This window comes from Giraffa tippelskirchi, chromosome 5, assembly GCF_054371585.1.
Source record: "Giraffa tippelskirchi isolate mGirTip1 chromosome 5, T2T-mGirTip1v1.2.pri, whole genome shotgun sequence".
Lineage (NCBI taxonomy): Eukaryota > Metazoa > Chordata > Mammalia > Artiodactyla > Giraffidae > Giraffa > Giraffa tippelskirchi.
This window is the reverse complement of record NC_137279.1, coordinates 36,220,998-36,243,544: the sequence shown is the minus strand read 5'-3', so window position 1 is coordinate 36,243,544 and position 22,547 is coordinate 36,220,998. Positions and strand designations below refer to the sequence as shown.

The following is a 22,547-nucleotide window of genomic DNA, read 5'->3' as shown; positions in this document are numbered from 1 at the left end:
GGGACTTCCCTGTGGTCCAGTGGCTTAAGAGTCCACATTCCCAACACAGAGGGTTTGGGTTCGATCCCTGCTCAGGGAACTAGATCCCATTCAACTAAGAGTTCGCATGCCGCAACTAAACTTTCTTTGGGCCACAACTAAGATTGGTGCAGCCAAATAAATAAATCAATATTTTAAAGTAAATAAAAATACCATGAAAGTGTGTGAAGAAATACTCTATGGAGCACCTAGAGTAGCACCTGGCACACAGAATGGGCTCTGTAAATGCCAGTCCCTTTTCTTTGCCGCTATTGTCCCAATGGGTTAAAAGGCACGCTCGCCCTGGCCCTCTAAGAAACCCCAAGGAGAAGACAGCAGACCTGGGATTCCTGGAAGCATCACCTCTCACAACCTGAAATAGAAGACGCACACTGAACTGTTTTGGAGGAGTAGTTAGACTTTCTTCTCAAGCAAAAGTTCCATCCACTGTGGCCAACCACAATTACAAAATAGCCAGAGAAAAGTCACATGAACTGTTTCTGAAGAAAATCACCTTTAAAAAGTGAAAAGGACCATTTCCAAATATCCACGCTTTTACCTTATGATCACAAGTGACATGTGTTTAAAAAACAACATTGGTGGACTTCCCTGTTGGCTCAGGGGGTAGGATTCAGCGCTTTCCCTGCCAAGAACCCAGGTTCAATCCCTGGTTGGGGAACTGAGATCCTACAAGCTGTATGGTGCAGCCAAAAAGGGACTAAATACATATAGCTTTAGTCATCTTTCAGGGATTGTCAACCTGAAAAATTATATAAAAGAATGAACATATGATTTTTTTGCTTGAAAAAGTCAACCATATATAATTGCTAACATAATTTTATTAACACAATAGATACAATTTCCAACATATACCATTCAAATACATGCCCTTTTCATGTGCTTCAGTAAGACATGGAAGTATTTTGCTTAAGAGTTGCCACTTCTCTTTTAAACCAGCTTTTGTAGTCAATGACTTGGAGTGTACAATACAAAAGGCACTCAAGCCTTTTGTCTTTTAATCTCCACTTATCTTTTCAGAACCCTCTACTGGCAATATGTGCTTTTAGCCACTCTGCCTGCTGAAGGCCACTTTCTCCAAACGGCAACAGGATTTAATTCTCACTTTCCTCTACACCAGCCTCTGCTGACTCCACTGAATTTCTGTTTTCATCCTCCAACTTCTTCTTCTTTTTTGCTTTTCTTTCCAGGTTAAGCTGAGCGATGTCTTCATTTTTCTCTGTGATGTATTTTAGCTACAAAAAATATTTTTTTAATTACATTTTTACCTGATTGTAAAGCCATTGATAAGTCTAGTCGGGGAGAAAAAAATCTATGCCATTTCCCAACCACTCCTGCCCGGGGTTATGTTCCTTGGAGTTAAACACGGGTTCAAATTTTTTTTTCTGGAAGGAATCAATGACAAAAGTCAGCTCACTGCTTACTCACATAGGAGTTCCTTGAATAATCAGAAGAATTAAAACTTGTAGTTTATGAAAGGCATGCCAATCACAAATATACTCTACAAAGCACAAATAAAGTCAAAAGCCCTAAATTTACCCAACTAAAATTACTGAGCAATTCCTGTGTACCAGATCCTAGAGACACAAGGGTAATAAGACAAGGTCCTTGCCCTCAGGGAAGATTTAGTCAAACGCACAAATTTAGCTGCAACTCTTCAGTAATAGGTTTCTGTCAGATGAAAAAAATTTAACAGTCCTAAATTAAAACAACATTCTGAGGTAAATACATACGCAATAAGCAGGAAACTTCCCAATTAATAGTCTAAGATGACTTGCATCGACAATTCCTTGCAAAAGATAGAAACGGCTTACTGAAGCTGACCAAGTTACAGTTCTGAGAAAGAATTTCGGAGGAGAGAAAAATGTCTTTTCCACTGATATGCAGCACCACCAGGCACCGGAGTTATTAGGAATCGTATCATCCTTAACCTTGACTTAAACTTTAAAGAAACAATATTAGAAGAGCAGAGACAGAAAAAAAAGTCCAATGGAAACAGTACTGGATTCAGGGTTTGAAGGTTAAGGGTCAGCTGTCAACCAGAAAACTTCATATTTAACTTTGGGAAATTACTTAACTCTAGTAGTCTGGCCTATAAAATGGGGCTAATTAGTCATGTTATGAAAAACCCTTATAGGGTGGTTGTGAGCTTTAAATAATGTGTGTAAAATATGACCTACAGAAGTCCTGTGTGAAATGTCAAGTGCTACACAAGTTCATTCATTCAACAACTACTCATGAGCCCCTACTGTGGGTCAGGCCCTTTTCTAGGCATGGCAGATGGAGCTGAGAAGAAAGACATAAAAATCCCTATCTTATAGAGCTCACATCCTGGGGAGGAACGTAAAAGTATTTTGACTGCTAAGATCAGACTAAGTCAGGAAACCTCATAGGCGTCTTGGATCTGCCATCGGCCACAGCCACTAGCCTAGGATGATCACAGCATCACCTGTAAAGTCAGGGCATGGATGGGACGACGTCCCGACGTCTCCAAAAAGACAGAAAATGTGCTCAACTGCCTGCACACCCCAGATGTACTGATACTCCTTCCACACCTGGCCCACCAAAATTGTGGGCTCCATACAAAAACACCCCCTAGATACTGCAGCTTGTGACCTGTCTCTGACACCATGCTGTAGCTGAAACATGGGACCAAAGTTTTGAGATATTACAGAAAAGGCAAATTATGAAATCCAGAGAGCGCTGATTAGAAAATTTCAAATTGGCTTAGCAAGATCCATCATCGTGAAAGAAAGACTGTAAATTACAGGCAGGTCTGAGCGGTTGAAACGTGTCTCATTTTTAACGCAAGGTGCCCTGAGGGAATCACTTCGTGGACGCCAGTGATTAATTGGGAATAATGTATTCTGATGGGAAAGGGGAGTGAGGAAAGAAATCCATCTCTCACCAGTGAATGACTCCTCCTGGCTAAGAGCTTCACGTCTTCAGTGTTAATTGTGCTTCTTTTCGCATGTCTGTAGAAAGGGCAGAAACAATTCGCCAAAATGTTTCATATTATTTAGTTTTGATGAAACACAAAAGTTCATGGCCAGACTTCACACTAGCAAGGATCTCTAAGTAGCCCATCTTTTCAGGTGAGGGTCATTAAGTGACAATGACACAGAAATGAGTGAAGTGATGAGCCAAGATACAAATTAAATAAAGAGACTGAGAGCAGGCAGAAGCCGGTCTGTCCACCTCCCCCGGAGGGCCAAGGTTATCTGGAGAATGTGAGCATGGAGAGGAGTGAGAGGCAGTCAAGCCTTCCCAAATGGCCTGCTTGCTCAGTGGGCACAGCGACCACCATGCAAAAAGAAGCGGGTCCGTGAGGCACCTTCAGTGAAAAGAGGAAACAGCACAGAGCTCATGATACAAAGATCGTCGTTGCTTAAATGAACGCTAAATAGAAGAAACAGAGAATTTCCACAGAGCACGGCTTTGCTTATACCAAGGTCCTAATGCTCTTCTCCAAAGGCTACATTACAGGGAAAGGCTTGTGCACGTGTCCCTCCCTAACTAGGAGATAATGCGTCCCGGACAACAGCCGAGCTAGGACAAAGAACATCCTTTCAACTAGAGTCTGTTTCTTGCTCACAACACCGACTCAAGTTCTTGTTCCAGTTCTCTTATCTCTGCTTTAAAAGGTAATCTGAAACAATGAGCTCGATTCAATAATTTATTACCCTAATTACACCCTTTCTTGCCATTTCTAACTTCCTCCAAAATTAAGTAGGAACTTTGTAAGTTGGAATAAGCGGAAATCTTTGTGTTCTTAATAACTATCAGAGTGACCAGCACATGGCAAGTCCTCACTAAATATCTGTTGACTTAAAGATAAAACTCACAGAAATTATATTCTGTAATTTGGCCACATTAGTCCTTCACATCCTGCCAAACATGAAAAGATCACATGCCATCTCATCATGACAGACAGTATCTGCCTATCCTGGGATAATATCCATGTCAGAAGATAACTTCTCATTAGCCACCTGTAAGGACTAGTACAAAGGAAAGGGGGCGGTGCGGGGGGGGTGGTGGAATCAGACAGAAAGTGACAGAATAGCGACCACAAAGCCGGTCCTGAGGTGCCCTGCATGGAGGATGTCAGGAGCCACGGATATGCTGTGGCCCTCATCTGTATCACACAACAAGCTGCTTTGTTGGTGTTACCATCTTCCTAAAGGGCCAAAGAGTAAGGAGGAAGCAGCACTGAACTATTCAGCTAAGATCAGCATATATGATCACAGGAAGCATTCAGGAAACAGCAGAGCCAACCCTCTCCACCACCTGACTGGTCATCCGGTTTCTCTGCACCATGTTTTAACGATGCCACTTTCCCAGATGAAGGGGCAGGTACATCCTATGCAGCCACTGCACACCACAGACTCCCCTAAATCAAACCTCTGGCTCCAGAAAATTACTCTAGAGAACATAACAAAGCAATTTTTCATACAACACTTTTAGCAACACGGGTTTTAAAGACTGTTCCCAAAATGCCCCTAAATATTCATTGGAAGGACTGATGCTGAAGCTCCAATACTATGGCCACCTGATGTGAAGAGCTGACTCATTGGAAAAGACCCTGATGCTGGGAAATGAGGGCAAGAGGAGAAGGGGGCAATAGAGGATGAGATGGTTGGATGGCATCACCAACTCAATGGACAAGAGTTTGAGCAAACTCCGGGAGATGGTGAAGGACAGGGAAGCCTGGTGTGCTGCAGTCCATGGTGTGACAGAGTCTGACACAACTTAGTGACTGAACAACAACAAAAATGCCCCTAGACTTCATTTACCGTAGAATACCTATCTTCTTCAAAATGTTTCATCTTTACCATGTTAACATTAGGTGACTAGACATTAAATGAAGGAAATTCACAACTTAAGTGGAGAGATTATTTTCCAAAGTTTATAAGTGAACTGAGTTTATAGTATTTACAATTTAAGCGCATTTTTTTTCATAGAAACATTGTTACAATACTAGTTAGGTTCCCAGCCTCCAAAGACTATTTAATATGTAGCCAACCTGAAATAGCAGTATCTATTTCAGATTTCTCAAACTGGGGTAATATAAGAGCAGGCATTATGTAACAGGGAAAACTCAAAACCATAAGATAAAGGTGACCCTCTGGGACTATCAATTTTATTCAGTGGTGGTGGTTTAGTCGCTAAGTTGCGTCCAACTCTTGCAACTCCACAGACTCTAGCCCACCAGGCTCCTCTGTCCATGGAATTCTCCAGGCAAGAATACTGGAGTGGGTTGCCATTTCCTTCTCCAGGGGATCTTCGAGACCCAGGGATCAAACCCAGGTCTCCTGCACTGCAGGCAGATTCTTTACTGACTGAGCTACCAGGGAAGCTTTTTTTATTTTATTCAGTGATAAACATTTTTCCCCCCACACCATGGCATGCAGATCCCCAACCAGGGATTGAACCTGGGGCCCCCTGCATCTGAAGTGCAGAGTCTTAACCACTGGACCACCAGGGAGTCCTATTCAGTGATAAACTTTAAGACAGGATTTTTTTTTTAATGGAATATTTTGACAATGTAAAATTAAGACAACAGATAATTCTTCAAAGAAAATGTGTACTTGAATTCACTCAGAGTTCTTAGCAAGAAGTCTAAGGAGTGTTGGTATACACCCCTGAGCACCGCGGAAGAGGAAACATCTCTAGGTAAGGCCTCTGACAGTCTTGCTCAGAGAGCATCAGCTGACAGCCTCTACTCAGACTCCTTTACCCAAAAGATGAGTCCTTCCTTGTGCAGCTGACAGTCTAAGTGATGCCCACATATCTCTGCCCCGTGTGTGCATGCTAAGTCACTTCAGTCATGTCCTACCCTTTGTGACCCCATGGACTGTAGCCTGCCAGCTTCCTCTGTCCATGGGATTCTCTAGACAAGAATAATGGTGTGGGTTGCCATGCCCTCCTTGAGGGGATTTTCCCTACTCAGGTATCGAACCTGGGTCTCTTATGTCTCCTGCATTGGCAGGTGGGTTCTTTACCACTATGCCACCTGAGAAGCCTACCTCTCTGCCCTAGGGCCCAGCAAAAGGAAGTAGACTTCTCAACTATAAAAAACACACAGTACCTGAAAACTTAACATGTTACAATGCTAAATAGCTATAGCTTCATTTTTATTTCTAGTATTTAAAATTTGTCATTGACTTTTCCTACAGCTAACACAGAAATGAGGAGGAAGCTCACAGCTGGGGACTTGCTACTGGCATCTAGTGGGTAGAGGCCAGGGATGCCACTAAATACCCTACGATGCACTGAACAGCCCCCACCAGAATGAGGAATCATTCAGTCCAAAATGTCAACAGTGCTGAGGTGGAAAAACTCTGATCTGTATTGATAAACTCTATGTTCAAATCAAATAACCATTTGTCTACTAATTTACATTTTTGTGTCTTTCTTTGTAATATAAAGAACTCATATTTTCTCCACACCCTCTCCAGCATTTATTGCTTGTAGACTTTTGGATAGCAGCCATTCTGACTGGTGTGAAATGATACCTTATTGTGGTTTTGATTTGCATTTCTCTAATAATGAGTGATGTTGAGCATCTTTTCATGTGTTTGTTAGCCATCTGTATTTCTTCTTTGGAGAAATGTCTGTTTAGTTCTTTGGCCCATGTTTTGATTGGGTCGTTTATTTTTCTGGAATTCAGCTGCAGAAGTTGCTTGTATATTTTTGAGATTAATCGTTTGTCTGTTGCTTCGTTTGCTATTATTTTCTCCCATTCTGAAGGCTGTCTTTTCACCTTGCTTATAGTTTCCTTTGTTGTGCAAAAGCTTTTAATTTTAATTAGGTCCCATTTGTTTATTTTTGCTTTTATTTCCAATATTCTGGGAGGTGGGTCATGGAGGATCCTGCTGTGATTTATGTCGGAGAGTGTTTTGCCTATGTTTTCCTCTAGGAGTTTTATAGTTTCTGGTCTTACACTGTTGGTGGGAATGCAAACTAGTACAGCCACTATGGAGAACAGTGTGGAGATTCCTTAAAAAACTGGGAATAGAACTGCCATATGACCCAGCAATCCCACTGCTGGGCATATACACCGAGGAAACCAGAATTGAAAGAGACGCGTGTACCCCAATGTTCATCGCAGCACTGTTCACAATAGCCAGGACATGGAAGCAACCTAGATGTCCATCAGCAGACGAATGGATAAGGAAGCTGTGGTACATGTACACAATGGAATATTACTCAGCCATTAAAAAAATACATTTGAATCGGTTCTACTGAGATGGATGAAACTGGAGCCCATTATACAGAGTGAAGTAAGCCAGAAAGAAAAACACCAATACAGTATACTAATGCATATATATGGAATTTGAAAGATGGTAACAATAACCCTATATGCGAGACAGAATAAGAGACACAGATGCATAGAACAATTTTATGGACTCTGAGGGAGAAGGTGAGGGTGGGACGTTCTGGGAGAATAGCATTGAAACATGTATATTATCATATGTGAAACAGAACACCATTCCATGTTCGATACATGAGACAAGGGCTCAGGGCCGGGGCAATGGGATGACCCAGAGGGATGGGATGGGGAGGGAGGTGGGTGCGGGGTCCAGGAAGGGGAATACATGTAAACCCATGGCTGATTCATGTCAATGTATGGCAAAAACTATTACAATATTGTAAAGTAATTAGCCCCCAACTAAAATAAATAAATTTATGAAAAAAAAAAAAAGAACTCATATTTAAAAAAAAAGAAAAGAAAAGGGACTTCCCTGGTGGTCCATTGGTTAAGACGCCACGCTTCCAATGAAGGGGGTGTGGGGTTGATCCTTGGTCAGGGAACTAAGATCCCACAAGTCCCACAGCACGGTCAAAAAAAAAAAAAGAAGAAGAAATGGCAAGAGGCTTCCTTTGTGGTCTAGTGATTAAGAATCTGCCTGCTAATTCAGGGGGCATGGGTTCGATCCCTGGTCCAGGGATCCCACATGCCCTGGAGCAACTAAGCCTGTGCATCACAACTATAGCGCCGTGTGCCTAAGGGCCCGTGCTTTGCAACAAGAGAAGCCACCGCAATGAGGAGACCTTGTATGGAAACTCGAGAAAGCCCAGGCGCAGCAATGAAGACCCAGTGCAGCCAAAAATAAAATAATAAATCTTTAAAAAAAAAAAGATGGCAAGTAAAGGCAGTAAATGTATTTCACAGGAGACTTGGGGTGGGGGTGGGAGCAGGGCACAGGTAAGGGGCAACCACCTGAATTAACGATGATAAGACGCAGGAACCATCTTATCCCATATATTATCCTGATCCCTTTTGGCCAAGTTGAAGATGCTAAGCAGTTTTTAGGGACTCATATACACAGGAATAGGCAAGATTTAGAGCCTGCCCTCTGAGAACCTACTGCTTTAATTCATTCAGAATATTCATGGAAGAAACAAAGAGCTATAGGAGAAAGGTGAAAAGTATGGGGTATGGGAGAGGCTGGCACCAAATCAGAAGTGGGAGCAAATTAGAAAGCTTTAGCCCTTTCAGGCCTTCGTCATTCAAATTGCTTCATAAAAGCAATTCGCTGCAATTGTTTTCAATTACCTGTGGAACTAATTGAAGAGAGGAGCATAAATCACCTGTAAAAGCTAACACTTTACCAGCTGAAAGCCAGTCACACACCCTTTTCAAGGAGCGTGTGTCTCACTTGTCGCCAGCAGGCAAATGCAAGGCTGAGGGGGCCGTGGGCTGTATTATCCCGACACCTACACACTGCCCCACAAAGCACGAAGCAGCCCAGCCCAGTGCCCAGCCTCACACCCCAGCACTGCACCACCTGCAGAAACAGTCTTAAAAGCAAGTGCACCATGCACAGAATCCTGGAGACATGACTCACACCTTTTTAACCTGGAACTGAATAACTTCACTTCCCTTAACGACAAATAAGAGGAAAACTTCAAAAAATGCCCAATCAAGTCTGAATGGACATGATTAAGGCAGATGTTCCATTCTTACAGAATCATGATTAGAGACTGAGTCTCCACAAAACATGGGGCAGGGAGGGGTTCAAGCTTCCTTGAAATTCACCACCAGATGGGGAGCATCAAAGCATGGAAACAAGCCCAGCATCCGACAATCAAGCTCTCTACCCACCTTGCAAACATTTCAAGGTCTTTGGCAAAATTTTCTGAAAGAGAAAAAGAGATGTGCTTTAATTAGCCTATCTCAACCTTATTTCAGAAGCAGAAAAGTGAAATCTCAATGTCTACAGTAAATGTAGTGACTAATACTACAAATCCTTTTGAAAATGAGAGGAGGCCCTTCGGGCGGCTGTATTGCTGAATTCATTACAACCTCTGTGTCCTCCCTGCCACCTCCATCCTTCATTACAAACCTCTGGTAATTGTGTCTACACCTCTCCTCCCTAGAAACTATCCCTTAATTTTAAATTCTGCTAGGAGTTAGAGCTTGTGAAGACATTCATCTCCCCTGACGTCAAGCAAATACCAGCTGTCAAACTGTGGGTGATATAAAAAAGTTATAAAGCAATGAAACAAAAAATTTAATGTCCAAGGACTTCCCCTGGTGGTCCAGTGGTTAAGAATCGGCCTTCTAGTGCAGGAGACATGGTTTCTATACCTAGTTAGGGAACTAAGATCCCACATGAAAGAAAGTGAAACTGTTAGTTGCTCAGTCGTGTCCTTCTCTTTGTGACCCCATGGACTGTAGCCCACCAGGCTCCTCTGTCCATGGAATTCTCCAGGCAAGCTATTTCCTTCTCCAGGGGATCTTCTCGACCCCCTGCGTCTCCCACGTTGTAGGCAGATTCTTTACCATCTGAGCCACCAGGAAAGCCCCCAAGATTCCACATGCCTCCGGACAACTAAGCCAGAAGCCACAACGAAGACCCAGAACAGCCAAAATTAAATAAATAAATAGGGCAGCCCGTCCTAGCCCTTGTTTTAAAAAAAAAAAGTAGTATTCTGGGTGGTTTAAAACAATAAAATAAAGGTGCTGATGCCCCCGTTAGTGTAACAGAAAGAAAAATATATAAATCTTATAATAGAAAAAAATACAGCTCTTTCCATAAACTGAATCTTACAGCCAATAGAAGACACGTTTCATGAATGGTGTCCAGTGTTAATGTTCTCTGTCTGCTGGTGAGATAACACCATGGCACCCACTCTGCATTTTTCCCAGGCAAAATTAACCTCCAGGCTTTCCACACACCCACAGGAAGACCAGGGCTGCGTACCACACTGTCGGAAGGTCACCTCTGAGATCGCTGCAATGGTTTGCTTGCTGAACTGCATGTCTTTGTCCGACGCAACTTCCTCGCAGAGACAACCAACCGTGTAGTGAACCGCTGCCTTTAGCCTCTGAAGTAAAATCAAAACACTTCACGGGTAAGACTGCAAATAAGAGCTCTTCACATCTTAAAAAATGAAGACCAAGAAGAGGGTCTGCTCAGCCTAAATTCCTTCGGCACTTTTCATAATGGCTGAGAGACTTTTCCAGTGTACTAATAAATCAATGGGGTCTCTGGAATGCGACTTGTAGAAACATCACTTCCTAGTTAATGGTGATGATTTAGGTCAAGTAAATATAAGGAACGACGATGGCAGGTCAGTGGGGAGAGAAGGCAGACTGGTATCTGGGAGGCACCTGTGTAACTTTACTCAGTTATTCCACATTTATGTGCCAAGTGCCTACTGGGTGAAGGCGTGTGCTAACACGTTAGTATTATGTGCTACGTGAACGTCACTGACCCGAGATGTTTCAGTATCACTTGCATAACAAATCGCTGGCCACAGGAATTAGTTTCTGCAAAAGAATCCCCTGGTCAATAATGTATCAGATATCTGGGGAACACAGTGAAAAAAGAGAGGGATTTTTGCCTCTAGATGGAAGTTAATCAAGCAAATACAAAAGGACTGGTCCCTGTGCTTCAAGTCCTTGCCAGCCCCAGTCCTGCATGAGACAAAGGATGAATATCAGGACAACACTGTGGAAGGCTCCCGAGGGCACACTGGATCCTCCTCTGATTTGCTGGTTTGCTAGCCCACCTCAACAGGATCCTCACTGCTCCTTAGCAACACCTTCCAGTGCTGGAAAACACTTCTTCCCCATGCGGAGGAGTAAAGAAACAAAACAAGCCATGCCAAGGTCTCAGTCTCATGTCAACAAACTTGCTGAGCCCTGTGTGTACGCCACCCATGCTGCGGATGGAGCTGAACTGGACGTGGTGATGGGTGAACCCAAGACAGCAAGTATTCATGGCAGAGAGAAGACAAGGAGGGAGTGCAAAAACACAAGTCCAGGGCCCCAGAGGAGAGGTCAGACAGATAAGAAAGGGACTTGCCTTCCTTAGTTTCAGATGTCACAAGAGCAGGTAAGTGGAAAGTGTTGGTGGAAGAAGACAAAGAGACCACCACCATGGGAGGAATAAAGACCCTCCAAAGTCATCTTTTCTTTAGATATGTGTAGAGGTGTGGTTAGGGATGGGGGAACAGGACAAGGACCCTTCTCATTGGTCCAGAAGTTTCCTCCATCCTTCCCCCTCCTCTACTTCCCAGAATAGGTTAAGGGCCTTCTTCACTTAGAGGTTAAGTCGTGCCTGTGCGTGCTCAATTGCTAAGTCATGTCCAACTCGGTGACCCATGGACTACAGCCCACCAGGCTCTTCTGTCCACAAGATTCTCCAGGCAAGAATACTGCAGTGGGATGCCATTTCCTCCTCCAGGGGACCTTCCCCACCCAGGGATGGAACCCAGGACTCCTGCAGGTCTCTTGCCTTGCAGGCGGACTTTTTACCAATGAGCCACTGGCTTGGGTCAGAGGCTAAGTCACTAGACTCTAAATTCCTCGAGGGCAGGACCCTTCAGTACTGTTCACGGCTGTCCACCTAGCGCCAAGAACACCTGGCTGAGTGAACAGTGGGATCCTCCATTAGCTCACCACTGCACAGAGGATGAGGTTCAAATTTCTCAGTCCATCTTTGCAGCTTGACTCACTTATTCAGTAAGCATTTATTGTCTGTTGAGAGCTAGGCTCTGTACTAAGGGCTGAGAATACAAAACTGAAAAGGACAGTCCCTACTCTCAAAGAGTTTATCTCCCACATCTTTGCCATCAATGGACTCTTCGAAACCGTCAATATCATGAAACCCAAAGGAGGTGGAGAACCGTTCCAGGAGAGACCAAAGCCAGGACTAGACACAATGCATGATCCCCGACTGGATTCTGGGTGAAGGAAAAAAACACCATGAAAGAATATCTTTGGGACAACTGGGGAAAACTGAATATGGATTCATATTAGATAATAGGATTTTATCAATATCAAGCTTCCTGAATGTGATCAGAGATTATAATCGTGTTCTTGGAAGAAGCATGTTAAAGCATTAAAATTTAACAGTGAAGCGTCAAGTGTATTTAATTCTTAAATAATTTCGAGAAAAGAAGGGAGCAAATACAGCAAAATGTTAACTGGTGAATCGGGGCACATGGGTGATGAATGCGCTAATTTTGCAACTTTTTCTGAAGGCTCGAACTTCAAAATAAAGGGAGGCGGTGGATTAACAGCTTCTGAAATTTAGGAAGCGTCCCTTTCCTGAGCTCATTCCCAATTCTCTTCGGTTAATCCTCTGAGATTCTTGGTTTTTCTCACGACTCTCCCACACGGTATTTATTAGCGGTGCTGACTGAAAGACTGAATACCAGCAACTACGCCGAGAGCTGGTTATTATCACTCCGATTTTTCCATCTAGGAAAATGAGTTCGGGGAGAGTCAACACAACCCTCTGTGCCGAGTCTAGAGTGAACCCACATTCGATGGGTTCCGGAGCCGGACGGCCCGGGTTTGCACCAGGTTCCGAGGCCGTCTCCTCCTCCGCAGGATGGAGAACGCACCGATTAAAGGAGCCAACATTTTTAGAGCTCGTGCCGCGTGCCTCAAAACAACCCTGTCCGAGAAGGAGACTGAGCCTGTCACAAAGCCAGAGGGGCCTCCGCCGCCGGACTCCCGGTGCACGGGAGGTATTTTCCCCGAACCTTCCCTCTCAGCCATCCCAAGCTCCTACCCGCGAAACCAAGGAAACCGTCTCCCAGCACCCCCCGCGGCAGCCGGGTCAGCTCCTGCGCAGGCGCCAGAGGCCGGAGGCGGCCGGGCTCGACCTCCGACCCAGGGCCTAGGTACGAAGACGAGGCTGGGCTGAGGTGGCGCCTTTTTCCCGCAGAATTTCGACGCCGTCCTTCCCCAGCCCCGCCAGGACCCCGTTCTCCTGTACCTGTAGGTAAGAGAAGCGTTGCTGCTCCTCGGCCCCCTCCTCCTCCTCCATCATCACCGCGGGTGGACCCTGGCAGGCGCGCCAGGACAGAAAAACGCGCCCGCCAGGGCGACCTGGTCGGATTTTCCGCCGCGGTGCCGGGCGACGGGCCGCGCTGGGGGCCAAAGCGCGAAGCTGCCGGCTGCCTCGCGCGCCCCCTAGCGGCGACTCTGGGAAGGGGGCCTCACGGCGCGCCTGCTCCCGCCCCGCCCCAGCCAAGCTCCCCGGGGACCTCAGACCCAGCTCTGCGTCCCGCACAGTTGTCAACACCAGCTCTCAGAAACAACGTGTGTGTAGGGACAAGGGTTCGCAACTCGGTTGTAAATTCCATGCGGCTGAAACTTCGATATGCCTTGCAAAATCTAGTGTGAGTTTTTTATAATTCTATAGTGTCACAAAGTCAGATCACTGATAAATGTTTGATTTCTATCCCTTTCAAAGAAAAAATTTCTCACCCCATTGCTGTTGCCAAAGGAATATAGTTTTGACCCAAGTGTTAGCTGATTTTCCTTTATGTTAAGAATTAGGGGACTTCCCAGGCTTCCCTGGCGGTCCATTGGCTAAGATTCCGCACTTCCACTGCACGGGGTGCGGATTTAATCCCTGGTGTGAGAACTAAGAATCCACATGCTAGGCGGCCAAAAATTTAAAAAAAAAAAAATGGAAATAAGGGACTTCCCTGGTGGTCCATCCAGTAGAGTTCAATCCCGGGTGAGGGAGCTAAGATCCCACATGCCTTGTGGCAAAAAAAAGAAAAGAGAAAACAGAAGCACTATTGTTTACCAACTGAGCTATCAGGGAAGCCCGGTAACAAATTCAATGAAGACTTAAAAAAAAAAAAAAGAAGAAGTGAAAAACAGTGAAACCTGACAGTTGGATCTTCACTGCTTCCAAACTTTCTTCAGTTGTATCCTCCTCCCCAGCTTCACTCTTTGGAGTTTCACTCACTCTTGGATGACGTGAGGAAGGAACTTCTCTGCTGAACTGAATAATAGTGTCAAGTACTGAAAGAATATTTCCTCAACTTATACTATTCATGCTACAAAGGGTACAGACACCATGCACATTCAAGTTCAATCTGCATTATTAACATCCGCCCCTCCCTCCTTCCGTAAGCTGTCAACAAGGAATTAAACCCTGATTTGCAGGTTTCCTTGGTATAAATACTCCCACTATTGCCAGATTTCCAGCAACCAATCTGAAGAAGCTGAACTCAGCATTTGTTACAAACTAGACTTGTTTGACTCATTGGAAAAGACCCTGATGCTGGGAAAGATTGAAGGCAGGAGGAGAAGGGGACAACAGAGGATGAGTTGGCTGGATGATATCACCAACTCGATGGACATGAGTTTGAGCAAGCTCCGGGAGATGGTGATGGACAGGGAAGCCTGGCGTGCTGCAATCCATGGGGTCGCAAAGAGTCAGACACAACTGAGCGACTGAACTGAACTGAGACTTGTTTGAGAGTTGGGCCGTAAAGAACGCTGAGCACTAAGAATTGATACTTTTGAACTGTAGTGTTGGAGAATACTCTTGAGAGTCCCTTGGACTGCAAGGAGATCAAACCAGTCGATCCTAAAGGAAATCAATCCTGAATATTCATTGAAGGACGGATGCTGAAGCTGAAGCTCCAATACTTTGGCCACCTGATGAGAACTGACTCATTGGAAGATACCCTAATGCTGGGAAAGATTGAAGGCAGTAGAAGAAGGGGATGACAAAGGATGAAATGGTTGGATGGCATCACCGACTCAATGGACATGAGTTTGGGCAGGCTCTGGGAGGTGGTGAAGGACAGGAAAGCCTGGCGTGCTGCAGTGCAGTCCATGAGGTCACAAAGAGTCAGATATGACTGAGTGAACAACAACAGGCTTGTTTGCCCCACAAGCAGCAGGCCTGACACTGAAGTTTGCAGCAGAGAAAGTCTGTTGATGAGGTCATCACAAAAGGAAAACAAATCACAGATCCAACTCCGAGGGCCAGAGGCTTGAGATAGTTATGGGATAAAGAAGCAGGTGGGGATGTCCCCAGTAGTCCAGTGGTTGAGACAGTTAAGACTCTGCCCTCCAATGCAGGGGGGTGCAGGTTCAATCCCTGGCAGAGGAACTAAGGGCCCACATGCCGCAGGGCAAGGTCAAATTAAAAGCAGCAAAGTGGTCTTAGGCATGAGGAAGGATGATTGGAACCAGGGAAAAGGTGAGGCAATCCGTGTCCTGCACCAGCCCAATTTTAGGCTCAGTGGTCTGAACTGGTCTTAGCTCGTCTGAACTGGGCAGGAGCCAACTCCAGAGTTCTGGAAAACAATGTAAAATCCCCGTTACTATAGTGACCCATACATCAGAAGCATTATCTGTAGGGCTGGTTTCAAAGTCTAGTGATACATTACTTTGGCTATGTGAAGCTCAGAGGGTATGCAGCTAGAAAATGGGGAAAAAAGCAAGTCAGCAGGCTTAATCAGTAAAGAAGCTGCAAGCAGGAAGGTTTCTGACATGCTGTTCCCTTATCTGCTGTTCTGTAGGACACACGCTGAGCTTCTGTTAACCCTTTGGACGTGATTTCACACAGGGAAGAGATGCTGCACACCCACCATTCAGACACTATAGATAGAGATAACCAAGAACAGATGATAGAAAAATGTGCAGCAAGTAGCATAATTAAGAAGTGATGACTTTTGAGTTTTTACTACCTTTGTTTTTAATACAGTTTTCTAAGTCTGAATTTATGTAACTTAATTCTTTTTTTTTTAATGTCTTTATAAAAATCTGTTTGTTGGACCTCCCTGATGATCCAGTGGTAAAGAATCTGCCTGCCAATGCAGACAGATCAATATCTGATCTGGGAAGAGTCCACACACCATGGGGCAGCTAAGCCCATGCACAACTACTGAGCCCATGAGCCACAGCTACTGAAGCCTGCATGCCCTAGAGCCTGTCCGCAACAAGAGAAGCCAGCTGCAACCAGAAGCCCGCGCACCACAACCAGAGAAAGCCCAAAAAGACCTAGCAACAGAGACCCAGCTCAGCCAAAAATAAATTTTTTAAAAATCTCCTTATTTGTTTTATCTTTTGACCTAACCACATGGCCTGTAGCATCTTAGTTCCCCAATCAGGGATCAACCCCCCTACCCTCTGCACACACCTCGGAATCTTAACAACTGGCCTGCCAGGAAAGTCCCATTGTAACTTAATTCTTAGTAATGGCTGTGTTTGTCTCTAGTTTTCTGTTATCTTGAAAATTAAGCATTCACCTCTCGCTGTAGCAACTGGCTCTAGCACACTTCTGGCCTAGCACATAGTATGCACTTATTTATGAGTGTATGCTGCTGCTGCTGCTGCTAAGTCGCTTCAGTTGTGTCCGACTCTGTGCGACCCCATGGAATTTTCCAAGCAAGAGTATTGGAGTGGGTTGCCATTGCCTTCTCCCAGTGAGTGCATAGTATGCACTTAATAAGTGGAAAGAATCTACTATGTTGAAGTCAGTTTTTAAAGACCTGAGTGCCCAGCCTGCTTAACTGAGGTACAGTGAGAGCCCAGGGCCCAGCTCGTGGTGGGGGCTCACTGAATGTTTGTTGAGGATCTGACTCACAGCAGCATCTCAGTGAGTCCTGAAAAAGCAGGGGCTCCTTAATTAACAGACCAGCTCGCCGGGTCATCAGCAATGCAAGGGCCCCCAATTCTTTTGAAAAGAAATTTGATTCGGACATACAGGTATCCCCTGCCTTTGAAAGTTTGCAGTAAGCCTCTTTGTTTTTTAAAATATTTATTTATTTATGTATCTATTTGGCTGCGCTGGCACTTAATTGCAGCATGCGAGAACTTTAGTTGCAGCAGGCGCACTCTCAGGTGTGGCATGGGGGATCTAGTTCCTGATCAGGGATCAAACCCTGGCCCCCTGCATTGAGAACATGGAGTCTTAGCGACTGGACCACCAAGGAAGTGCCTCAGCCACTTCATTTTTTTTACGAAGTTCTCCATTACTATGGTTATGGCTTTTTTTCTGGTAAAAGTGAAAATTCTCTTTCTGTTAGCAAAACAACAGGTGCTGAGGTATGTGTTCAGGTGCTCAGTTGCGTCCGACTCTTTGTGACCCCATAGACTGTAGGCTCCTCTGTCCATGGAATTTTCCAGGCAAGAATACTGTAGTGGGTTGCCTTTTCCTCCTCCACGGGATCTTCCCAACCCAGGGATCAAACCTATGTCTCTCGGCCTCTTGCGTCTCCTGCATTGGCAGGCGGATGGATTCTTTACCACTGCGCCACCAAGTGGCAGAACTTGAACTTTCAGGACGGGGGGAACTTCTTTATATTCTAAAGCCTTATTGCAGTCATCAGGGGGAAGTAGTATTTTCAGACCTTCTCACACTTCTTTTACAGTGTAGTACTGTGTTTACTTTTAACTCATGTTGAGAGCCCCTAGAGGCCTCATCACACCCAAGACTTTTCCTCTATTCCAGCACCTTCTCACTGCAGGTTAAAATCATATGGCTTTCTTGATAAATGTAAAACTACCAAGGAGAAGAAGGGTGCACAGAGTTTGTTTATTTGTGCTTAATTGAAAGAATATACAAGCAGCCTCCCTCTTACTACCTCTACAGAGGAGTCAGGGATAGAGGAGAAAGAGACTGCAGATGAAGAATCATGCAGGGTTTCCTTTGACTCCTCAGCCCACAGCTACCCCTCATCTCAACTGAATCCTAAGCAGGGGAGGGGTGCAGAGGAGGCAGAAGTTCAACAAAGTCATTAGGGGTTGATTAGGGCTTCCCAGGAGGTTTCAGTGGTAAAGAACTTGCCTGCCAATATAGGAGACATGGGTTCAATCCTTGGGTCAGGAAGATCCCATGGAGAAGGAAATGGCAACCCACTCCAGTATTCTTGCCTGGGAAATCCCATGGACAGAGGAGCCTGGTGGGTGACAGTCCATAGGGTTGCAAAGAGTCCGACATGGTTGAAGCGACTTAGCACACCCAGAATCTGAGGTGGGTTGAATCTGCAGGTGCAGAACCACAGATTTGGAGGTTATAATGAGTATAAGTTATACACAGATTTTCAAGGGCGGGGTGGGGGTGGTGCGAACCCCACCCACTTCTTGTTCAAGGTCAGCTGTTTGGTAGGAACTGTTTTTACTGGATGAAAAGCTGCCATGTAAACTGGCCACTGTGTGCTTAGCTGCTCAGTTGTGTCCGATTCTTTGCGACCCCATGAACTGTAGCCCTCCAGGTTCCTCCGTCTGTGGGATCTTCCAGGTGAGAATACTGGAGTGGGTTGCCATTTTCTTCTCCAAACTGGCCACTATGTGGCAGCATTGCATCACACCAGGAAACTAGGCCCTCCTGGTGATCACTGGGGCTTAACACTCACTGAGCGCTGACTTTGGAAAAGGCAATGGCACCTCACTCCAGTACTCTTGCCTGGAAAATCCCATGGCTGGAGGAGCCTGGTAGGCTCCAGTCCGTGGGGTCGCTAGGAGTCAGACACGACTGAGTGACTTCACTTTCACTTTTCACTTTCATGCATTGGAGAAGGAAATGGCAACCCACTCCAGTGTTCTTGCCTGGAGAATCCCAGGGACGGGGGAGCCTGGTGGGCTGCCATCTATGGGGTCTCACAGAGTCGGACACGACTGAAGCGACTTAGCAGCAGCAGCAGCAGAGCGCTGACTTGCTCATGAATGTGCACCAGGTGCCCTGCCCTGGGAGTAGGTACTATTACCCCCATTTTTATTATGAAGAGGGTCCCACAGGTGAAAGAACTTTGCCTAAGGTTAAAACTGGCAGGAAGTGGTAGAGCCCAGATTTGAAGCAGCCTGGCTTCTGAGTCCACAGTCTTCTGCTCTGGTCCCAGTGCCCTCACCATATACAGGGCAAGCACAGTGCAGGCTTCCTGGGTCCTTTCCAGCTGCATGAAATAGGGGACCATAAATGTTGAATCCTTTATTTTCCCTAAATTTGCACTGTAAAATGTCAATTCAAAACTCCATCTCCATCAGCTGTTACATATATTCTAGGAGCTGGTGGCTTTTGGCTAAGATCAAGTGTCGTATAGGGGCTTCCCAGGTGGCACAGTGTTAAAGAAACCGCCTGCCAGTGCAGCAGACACAGATACACAGTTTCAACCCTGGGCTGGGAAGATCCCCTGGAGGAGGAAATGGCAACCCACTCCAGTATTTTGCCTGGAGTATTCCATGGACAGAGGAGCCTCTCGGGCTACAGTCCATGGGGTCAGAGAGTCAGACACAACTGAGTGACTGAGCACAGGAACTCATGGGGTCAGGAGTTTCAGATTCCCTCTCCACCAAACAAACGGTGATGGCGGTGTGTGACTGTACCCGTTGGGCACACTGAGTGGTAGGGTAATCTGGTGATCATGTGTGTGGATTCCGGCTCAGACTTCGGTTCTGCAGGAGCTCTGTGACCTTGGACAGGTCACTTCACATCCTCAAGCTTTGTCTGTAAACTGGGAATAATGATAGTACCTCTTTCAGAGGCTGTTGTATTAAACGAGTAAACTCAAAACAGTGCCTGGCATACCCTCTGTTAGCTATTATTATATTCTCATGCGTGCCATTGATTACTATATGAGACCCTCAGGAAAACCCCCAAATAAGGCCAGAGTTCCCAACCTTCCCATGTCACAAATTGTCCTTTTCAAAGGAAGCATATGTGGCAGATTATATTTGAAAAAAAAAAAGAAAAATCTCCTGACCCACATGCTCCTCTAGAACTTTCCACTCCACCATCAAGAGGTAAAGCCTAATACTCCCTTCTGTTAACTTATGAATCGCTTGTAACTGATATAATATGGCTGGAGTAATGCTCTGCTACATCCGTTGTTGTTGTGCAGTCACTCAGTAGTGTCTGACTCTTTTCAACCCCATGGACTGCAGCACACCAGGCTTTTCTGTCCCTCACTATTCTCCTAGAGCTTGCTCAAACTCATGTCCATCTCATCCTCCATCGTCCCCTTCTCCTCTTGCCTTCAGTCTTTCCCAGAATCAGGGTCTTTTCCAATGAGTCCATTCTTCACATCAGGTGCCCAAAGTATTGGAGCTTCAGCTTCAGCATCAGTCCCTCCAATGAATATTCAGGACTGATTTCCTTTAGGATTGACTGGTTTGATCTCCTTGCAGTCCAAGGGACTCAAGTCTTCTCCAACACCACAGTTCAAAAGCATCAATTCTTCGCCTCTTAGCTTTCTTTATAGTCCAGCTCTCACATCCATACATGACCACTGGAAAAACCATAGCTTTGACTAGTTGGACCTTTGTTGACAAAGTAATGTCTCTGCTTTTCACTATGCTGTCTAGGTTGGTCATAGCTTTTCTTCCAAGGAGCAAGCGTCTTTTAATTCCATGGCTGCAGTCACCATCTGCAATGATTTTCAAGCCCAAGAAAATAAAGTCTCTCACTGTTTCCATTGTCTCCCCATCTACCGGCCAATATGGCCTTAAAGGCAAGGCGGTGTTTGTTAGCTGCAACACTGAGCCACCAAGTGAGATGTCTGCCTCAGCTGAGGCCACATGGTGAGGCCGCCATGTACCTTTCCAGCTGATAGCCGGGGCTGAGGTCCCAGCCAACACTAGCCACCTGATGAATGAAGAAGACAGACACCTCCACATGGTCCCAGCCATGGAACCACCCCCAGCTTTCAAGTCTTCCTAGCTGAGGCCCCCAGATATGTGGAACAGAGATAAGCCGTCACCCCGGTAGCCTTCCAAATTTCTGACCCTCAGAATTAGGATGAAAAAATGGTAGTTATGTTACACAGTGGAGTTTGGGGTGGTTTGTTACATACTGGGCAGAAACTGGCACAGCGTATCCATTACTAGACAGTGAACATGTCTGTGCTAACATACACACTAAACATGGCATATACATCCTGACGGTCTCTCTACTCCTCCTGAAAAGATGGCTTCCATCTGCCTCGAAGATGACAGCTGCAAATCCCCTGACTAAAGCCTCTGCTGAGAGATCATGTTTGCTCCCTTGTCGGATCCATGTCTTTTTTTTTTTTCTTCAATTGAAGTGTAATTGCTTTACAGTGTTGTTAAGTTTCTGCTTTACAACAACATCGATCAGGTCTATGTGTGTATATATGTATATATATATCCTGACCCTCTTGAGCCTCCCTCCCTCCCCCACATATCTTTCTAATTAACTTCTTTCTGTCCCAAATAAAGCAGAAAGAAGTTGTGGCTGACATCATAATAGACCTACAGGTTTTTTTTGCCAAGGGAGGCCCTTTGCGAGAACAGCCACCGGATTGTCCCTGCAGCGGTTGTGCTGGACAGGACCCACCTGGCTGGGAGCAGAACCCGTCTGTGTCCACCTCCATCCACGTTTAGAATTGTTCAACTACCTCACCTTCACCAGGAGGTAGGTAATAAATGGCAAATTGTAAATAGGATTCACTGTGTGGCAAACACTAATCCTCAAAAGAGCTCTGTGACACAGGTGCTATTATCATCTTTTTTACATACAAGGCAGCCCATAGGTACCAAGATTATGGATCAAAGTAACCATGAATTAATGGTGAATCTAAGGTATGGATGGGCCCAGGCTCTAACCATTGGGCTGGGCTGCCTTTACTAGAGCTAATGTAGGGAGTTTTTTATCAATGTATTTTTCTAATAAGTCATGGTATGTAAAATTCCTAAGGCATGAAATCATATATAGTAAAAAAAAAAACAAAACACCCAGGCAAAGGACTCATATTATTTTCACAATAAAAACAGCTTCCGTTTATCTTGCCCTTCTTGTGCCATAATGGGAACCTGAAAGCTTGCTAGAAATGCAGAATATGTACACAGGTATACCTGTGGCTGATTCATGTTGATGTATGGCAAAAACCGTCACAATATCGTGAAGTAATTACTCTCTATGGGTTCCCCGCCCCAGACCTGCTGACTCAAGAGTCTACCTCCTCCCACCCCTAACCCCTGCCAAGCTCCACCCCCTGGCAGGGTGGTGGTGAAGGGGTTATGTTGGTGGTATATTCAGTGAAGATCTGCTTAACTTACACACTTGAGCACACAGAGGAGCCCTGCCAAGAACTGTTTCGGGGCTGGTTTGTAAAGTGAATTCACCAGTAAGTGCTGAGAAGTAACATTTAGTTTCTTCAGAAACACCACTGTGTCCAGGACAGGCACACCCTCAAGTGGTAATAATTACCATTACCAATAATTACCAATAATAATTACCATTGATGTAGGTGCTTATTATGTGTCAAGTGTTGTT

At 45.2% G+C, this 22,547-nt stretch overlaps 1 protein-coding gene and 1 long non-coding RNA gene across 2 annotated transcripts; one reads left to right on the top strand and one right to left on the bottom strand.

Moving 5' to 3' along the window:
- Positions 1 to 839: 839 nt before the first annotated feature.
- Positions 840 to 13,408, bottom strand: CENPS (centromere protein S). The gene is made up of 5 exons (XM_081489420.1): positions 13,278 to 13,408; positions 10,248 to 10,371; positions 9,146 to 9,179; positions 2,945 to 3,011; positions 840 to 1,271 (listed from the first exon to the last, which is right to left on the bottom strand). The coding sequence occupies exons 1-5, from the start codon at positions 13,329 to 13,331 to the stop codon at positions 1,131 to 1,133; spliced, it is 420 nt and encodes a 139-aa protein (XP_081345546.1). The 5' UTR covers positions 13,332 to 13,408; the 3' UTR covers positions 840 to 1,130.
- A 1,791-nt stretch (positions 13,409 to 15,199) lies between these two features.
- Positions 15,200 to 16,364, top strand: LOC145505972 (uncharacterized). Its single transcript, XR_014053415.1, has 2 exons — positions 15,200 to 15,512; positions 16,108 to 16,364. It is a non-coding gene; the product is annotated as an uncharacterized LOC145505972 (long non-coding RNA).
- The last annotated feature ends 6,183 nt before the right edge of the window (positions 16,365 to 22,547 follow it).

Excerpts from the sequence above, each read along its gene's own strand:
- CENPS (XM_081489420.1), bottom strand. The coding sequence starts at position 13,331 with ATGATGGAGGAGGAGGAGGGGGCCGAGGAGCAGCAACGCTTCTCTTAC. Across the intron at positions 9,180-10,247 it reads GGTGACCTTCCGACAGTGTG|AAAATTTTGCCAAAGACCTT; the intron begins GTACGCAGCCCT and ends TTTCTCTTTCAG. Across the intron at positions 3,012-9,145 it reads GACCTTGAAATGTTTGCAAG|ACATGCGAAAAGAAGCACAA; the intron begins GTGGGTAGAGAG and ends CCCTTTCTACAG.